Source organism: Mesoplodon densirostris, chromosome 8, assembly GCF_025265405.1.
Source record: "Mesoplodon densirostris isolate mMesDen1 chromosome 8, mMesDen1 primary haplotype, whole genome shotgun sequence".
NCBI lineage: Eukaryota > Metazoa > Chordata > Mammalia > Artiodactyla > Ziphiidae > Mesoplodon > Mesoplodon densirostris.
In genome coordinates, this window is record NC_082668.1 from 94,107,772 (window position 1) to 94,114,215 (window position 6,444).

Sequence of the window (6,444 nt, forward strand, 5' to 3'; positions counted from 1 at the left end):
ATGACTTCCCTTAGCGGGTTGTTAGTACTTGACAGCAGGTCTCCGTGCGGGGAACTTTTCTCCAATTCCACATTCAAAGGAGGTCCATCAGAGAGCATGATTGGCAATTTTCGTCATAATCTGCACATTATTAGCATCAAAATTGACGTGGCAGTTAACACTGGTGGGTTTTGATGTGCCTTTCTTCAAGTTCAAGGAAACCCCTCCAGTAGCTGGGGTTGGCAGAGCGGGTCTCAACAACCCAGCGGTGGCTTTGCAGAGGCGAAGGCGCAATAGACATGCGTGAGAAATAAGCCAAGAACCATTTTATCCGAGGAAAAGGAAAGCGAGGAGGGAAGGGGGTGAGGGGAAGAGTTCGAACTTAGAAAAGTGTCTAAGGAAATGCTTCAGGATAATATATATCTAGAAATTCAAGTATTTCCCAGATGGAGTGGAACCCAATCGTTGGAAAACTGAGCTGAAAACGCTTCTTCAAATACTACAGCGATCTGTCAGTCTTGCCCTCCCCATCCTTTCTTTTCCCTTTCCTTTTCTGGCCTGGCTGTGGCAATCTCATTAGCCATTACTTTTTGCATAAAATATGCAAGACGCCTCCATCCCAAACCGCAGATCAGAAGAGAGAAGGGCTGTGGACCGAGAGACAGGCGGCAAGACCGCCGCCCCTTCCCATCTCGACTTTGGGGCTTTGTCCTTTCCGGGGATGGCTGCCACAGCCACAGCATCCTTGTCCCCCGCACGCAGTAAACAATCACACACACACACACACCCGCAGCCGCCTGCGCTCTCCATCCGCCCTCCAGGCCTTCTTCTCAGACCTCCATTCTTCCGCTCTCCTCGGATAGGGCCCCTAACAAGCTCAGGATGAGAGAAAAACTGCTACCTCCTCTCACCCTCGTTTAAAGAAAAGAATGGATGGAAGAAACAGAGAAGCAGCAGGAGCATCGGGGGTGGATTTCCCTCCCGCACAAAGCGCTAGCGCACACCATTCCCTTCTCTTTGTGTGGTTCTCCTTGCTTCTGGCCACGTGGCTCAGCCGAGTAACCGGGCCTGACGGCTTAAGCCAGGACCCGAGACCCCAGAGGACTAGTTTGGGGGCGAGGAGATTGTCTTGGGGAGACCAAGAGCTCGGGACAGAGGCAAAAAAGCGGGGTCTGGGCGGCGGGAAACATACTTAGAGGAGGGGAGGTGGCTGGGTAGCAAATACAAAAATAGAAATAATTTGAGGGGAAGCACGCCGAGCTTTCGTGCAGGCTCTTCCCCCCAATTCGGGACGTTCCCTTAGGCCTCCCGCGCTGGGGCGCCCCCTGGCGACAGCCTCAGCAGCGGGCAGAGCGTAGAGGGCACGTGGGCGCACAGGGGGCACGCGGGGCGCTCAGGGGACTCCCGGGCACACTCCGAGCGGCGGGCGCGGCCCCCTGGCGGCGGCGACGTAGTTATCTGGTGAGTGGCGCCTCGTCCCTCTGGTCCGGCGGGCTCACGGCGGTCTTGCTAAGCACAGCGGCTGAGTAGGGCAGGAAGCTGCTCTCGGGGCGCGGCGCTGCGGCGCTGCAGCCGAAGTCCGAGCCCCCGGCGGCCCCAGCGCCGCCGCCGCCGCCGCCGCTGCCACCCGCGCCGCCTCCGCCGCCGCCACCCCGGGAGCCCAGGGCGGCGGCGGCAGCGGCTGCGGCCGCCGCGGCCGACTGACTGCTGTGGCAACTGAGGCACGAGCAGGGTGCGGAGCCGCCGCTGGGGGGCGCCCCGGCCGCCGCGGCCGAGGAGGCCGCGGCCGCCGCAGCCGCTGCTGCCGCTGCGGCCGAGGCCGCGCTGTTGAGCCCCGCGGCGGCCGCGGGCGTCTGGTAGAGGCCCGGGTGGCGGAAGCTGCACAGCAGCTCTGGCCGCGAGTAGGGATGCGAGAGCGCGCGGAAGGTGTCCAGCGGGCGGATGGAAGTGGCGAAGGGCGATGAGGCCGCGGCCGCTGCGCCAGAGGCCGCAGCGGCCGCGGCCGCGGCCGTGACACCCACGTGCGGGTAGTAGTGCAGCGGCACGTGCGAATGGAAGGGGTAGGGCAGGCTTCCGGTGGCGGCCGCGTGCGTCATCATGTAGGTGTAGAAGCTGGGGTCGGCCGGGTGCGGCCACGACATGGCCAGGCGCTGCCGCTTGTCCTTCATGCGCCGGTTCTGGAACCACACCTGCGGGGAGAGCCGCGCCGCAGCCCGAGTTAGGGAGCGCCCCGAGGCCGCAGCCCCCGCCCCGCGCCTCCCCGCCCCTCCCGGACCTCCGAATAGCCTGGCCTACCCCCCTCCGACCGGGCCCAGCTCCGAGTCCCCTCTCCTCTTCCAGCTGGGACAGTGTGGGGGGCAGTGTGGAGCACCGCTGGCACACCCTCCTAAGCGAACAGAGTCTTCTTCCCTGTGTCCAATTGCTGCGGCTCCTCGGGCTTCTGCTCTCTTGCTTTGGGCTGCGTTTTCTCGTCCCAACCCAACCTTTCCTCCCCTTCCCGCCACCCACCGGTGCCCGGCCTCGCCAAGCACCCGTCTCGCAATACGAGGATTTACACGGGGATTCTAGGCCTCCTTTGACGAGAAGCTGCCGCGGCACCTTTCTAAAAAGTCGCCGCGCGAGGTCTTGAGTCCTCTGAGCTGCAAGGAATTGTCCCGAGTGGCACGGGTCCGGTTCTGACATTGAAGGGATGGTTTTGTTGGAATCTTTTGCTTCAAATGAGTGGCGGGAGCAACATCCTCTTAAACTGGGAAAGGGACTTTTCTACCCCTCCCCACACGGTATCTAATGAAGACATCATTCGTCACAACTCTAAATTAAAGAAAGCCCGACCAAACCGAAGGGAGACTTTCACACTCCTCCCCTATCCCGTGGAGTTTCCTCTTTTCTTTTTCTAGAGTGCCAGATCCTCCGTGAGGATCGCCCAGCCTCCCGGCTATCTCTCCTGGACGTATAATAGAATTAATCGCCTAAAGATATGTAAATAAGGACAATTTCGTTGCCCCCCCCCAGGATGTTGCTTTTTTCCCTTTGCCCAGGAGAAAAAATGTTTAGAAAACTTTCTCAACCTAATCGATTTTTAAAATACAGTATCCTTTCTCCTTGTTGTAACGATTTATGTGGAAAATAAATCTCCAAGATCAAGGGCAAATGGAAAGTTTCACCTTTGGTTCGTGCCAGAGGAACAAAGACCAGACGGCTTTGCCGCCGAGGGGAAAGTGAGGCCAAGGACATGGGCTAGGGGCACCTGGGCAGGCGCTGAGCTGAGGAGAGCGTTTGTGGCATGGGCTGCGCCATTCGGGGGCTTCCCAGGTCAGCCAGGCCGGCCAACCCTTCGGATATGGCAGCTGAGAAATAAATATGCCAGTTCCTTTGGTGACTCTCCCCGCGGGTTTTCAGGCCCTCAGCAAAATCTAGCCACCCAGAAAGGAGAAACAAAAATCAACCCAGACACCCTGGGGGAGGCTAGAACAGGCGCATGCTGGAATCAATACCTTGATAGTGGTTTCGGGAAGGTTGAGCGCAGCGGCCAGCTCGCACCGGCGGGGCCGCGACACATAGTTCTCCCGGTAGAACTCCTTCTCCAGGCGCGCGATCTGTTCGCGGGTGAACGCCGTGCGGTAGCGCCGCACCTGATCCGCGCCAGAGCCGGAGCCGACCAGCGCTGCGCCCGCGCCGCCGCCGCCGCCGCCTCCATGCAGGCTGCCGAGGCCAGAGCTCGACGCAGACGTCGTGGTGCCCGCGGCTGAGCCACTCTCCGCGAACCCTGGCAAACAAACGGCCGACAGCGCATGAGTCACTGTAGGACCAAGATCTCCGCGCTGGGGCTGCACGAGGATGGGGGAAGCCGCGAGAGGAAGGCGAGGCGCTGCCTGAATTGATGGGATCTGTCATGCTTACAAATTGCTGCCGTTAATGGAATCAATAAAGTTTGGGGAGCTCTTCATAACCAAATAATAGAAACTCAATTGGGGGGGGGGGCGTTGTTTTGTTTTAATAAAAGGAAATTTTCAACTCAGGAGGAAAATTGGCCAAGGGAAAATGCCTACATCTAGGCTCAGTTTGAGAAGCTCTGGATTTGCCATGATCTGGAGACGGCAGGTCAGCTTTCTGTACGTCCTCTAACCTTTCTTTGACAGTTTTTGGGATTTGGTTTAAAATATTTTAAGATTGGAAAGACAGCAGTAGCTCAAACAGGAACCATTCGGGGGTGGACTCTACTTTTCAACTCTCTCCCGCTGACCCAAGAGGGTCTCCCAGAGGCGCCCAGCGAGGCTCCCTTCGACTTAGAATGCCCCCTCCACTCGGCCTTGGGGCTCAGAGGCCGCGGAGTTCGGAGCAGCTGCCCTGGGCAACCTTCCCCCAGCGCGACTCAGTGGATGGCTAGGGGTAGGTCGGCTCGCACGGGCGTTTAGACCCGCACGCAGAAATATTTTCTCGGACTAAAGCGAGGGCAGGCCCCAGGCCTGCGTCTCTCTGGGAGGCTCAAGGAGCAGAGCCGGAGGGCACGGTTCCACGCCCGCGTCCCGCCCCCGCCTGAACCAGCTCTGTGCAGCTCGCTGCAGAGGGTCGGAGAGGGGCAAAGGCACCAAGAACGGCCGGCAGGGCAGCGGAGGAACAGAGAGGATGGGACTGGAGAGCGCGTCGCGGGCGGCGCGATTACCTTTGCCATTGTTTTCCTTGAGCGGCGCGGCGCCGAGGCCGCCGGGCGAGCGCAGCGCCGAGCAGCCCACCTCCACGTCGCTGCTCATGTCCGCCTCGGCTGCCACCTCTGAATAATGACCCGGCTTTTTTCGGCCCTCCGCGGCGGACGCGATTTCGGAGGAGACGGTGCTTTCGCTGCCCGGGTGCTGCAGGTTGAACAAAGTATCTATTTCGAATTTGCCCTTGGCAGGGAGGTCTCCCAGAGCGCTGTGCAGGGGGGCGGACGGCAGGCGCGGGCTGAGGCGAGCCGGGTGCTGCGAATTTTCCAGGGCCTCGAGCACAGCATTGCCAGCCGAGTCGGACAAATTGGAGAACCTCTTGCCGGCCGTGGGGCTGTGCAGCCCTCTCTCCATCAGAATCATCTCTTTTCTTATTCTTTCCATCATCTCAGCTTTCTAAAAAATGTCACAGTGGCCCGGCTGTCCCGTCCTAATGATGGGCTGCGCCTAGGGCTAATTCTCATTCAGCCCCAGCGAGCGCCTCTAAATATTATTATCTCTTTTGGAGGGAGGCGGAAAAATTGTGGGATGCCACAGCGAGGGAATGACTGGTCAAAATGACCCATACATCCTTCCAAGCCCGAGATGTCATTCATCAAAAAGTAGCGCTCGCTCGTCATTAAGGTACGAATGACGCCGTTCGAATAATCATTTATTGTAACAGGTTTATAAGCAAATAAATACACGCTCCTGTCAGTGGGTAATGAAGGCGGCTTCAGAGCAGACAAATAGATCCAGGTAGGAGGCGAGAAGAGACAAGAAGTGAGGAGGAAGGCTCCCGGTCCTTTGCCCGCACAGAGCCGGTTCTGCTCGCCCGGGGGTTTGGCCTCGGGGGTGAAATTGACAGTCTGATTAATAGAGCGCGCAGCGGCACATTTCCCCCTTCATTTAGGGGCATCATTACGCTCTCAGTTTGCTGGGTTGCCCCTTAGGTCCTAATCATGCAGCGCCTTGCTCATTTTTCCTCGGACACAGATATGTGTTAAATAATAGATAATGCTTTGATTTTCCAGAGTAGATCGTCGGGAAGTTTTGTTTGTTTGTTTGTTTTTAACATTTACAAGCGGGAGGAGGGTAAGGGGGGGGGACAGGGGGAGGATGTAGGAAGAGTTGCGAAAGGAGAAGACCTTGCGCTCCTGTCTGGATTACTTGTCTTTCGAATTTCAGAACCAAATATGTATTTTATTTAACAAATAGGACGCCGCGTTCTCTCTCTCCCCACTTCTTCGCCTCAGCCTGGCTACTCTCCTCCCACCCAGGAGGGAGAGACAGAGAGAGACAGAGAGAGAGACGGAGAGACAGAGAGAGAGAGAATCTCACACAGAGTTTTGAAAGCACTTTAGTGCTACGTGGCTGGGGAGGTGCGTTGGGCCCGCGCCTCCAAACGGAAATCATTAGGTCCTCTCTGATTTTTTAATACCGTTTGCAGAGTGAGTTCTGAACTTGAAGTCCCAGGTTTTTTACTTTTATAATCCTGCTGATGGATAGGCTTCTCGCCTACGCATTTTCCCTGGGGGAAATGAACTCGGCTGGACGATTTCATAGCAGAATTCAACAGCTAACTTTAAACACAGTCGCAATTTACAGCGCCATATGGGCCGCCCCAAATCCACTTTTACGTTACCAGCTTTCCCCCTCCCTCCTCAAATCGAATTATTTGTGGCAAAGTTGCCGGGTTTCGAGGTCAAGGATGGGAAAGAAGAGACTTAGTTTCCTTCCCCTACCATCCCCCAGCCCTCTCTTCCCCACTCTGCTCTTCTTC

At 57.5% G+C, this 6,444-nt stretch overlaps 1 protein-coding gene across 1 annotated transcript; it reads right to left on the reverse strand.

Moving 5' to 3' along the window:
• Positions 1 to 1,433: 1,433 nt before the first annotated feature.
• Positions 1,434 to 5,069, reverse strand: EVX2 (even-skipped homeobox 2). The gene is made up of 3 exons (XM_060107360.1): positions 4,643 to 5,069; positions 3,474 to 3,745; positions 1,434 to 2,168 (listed from the first exon to the last, which is right to left on the reverse strand). Exons 1-3 carry the CDS (start codon positions 5,067 to 5,069, stop codon positions 1,434 to 1,436), a joined length of 1,434 nt encoding a protein of 477 aa, XP_059963343.1.
• Positions 5,070 to 6,444: the final 1,375 nt, after the last annotated feature.

Coding starts and splice junctions, on each gene's coding strand:
- EVX2 (XM_060107360.1), bottom strand. CDS start 5,069: ATGATGGAAAGAATAAGAAAAGAGATGATTCTGATGGAGAGAGGGCTG. Junction 3,746..4,642: donor CAAGGAAAACAATGGCAAAG/GTAATCGCGCCG, acceptor TTTGTTTGCCAG/GGTTCGCGGAGAGTGGCTCA. Junction 2,169..3,473: donor TTCCCGAAACCACTATCAAG/GTATTGATTCCA, acceptor CTCTCCCCGCAG/GTGTGGTTCCAGAACCGGCG.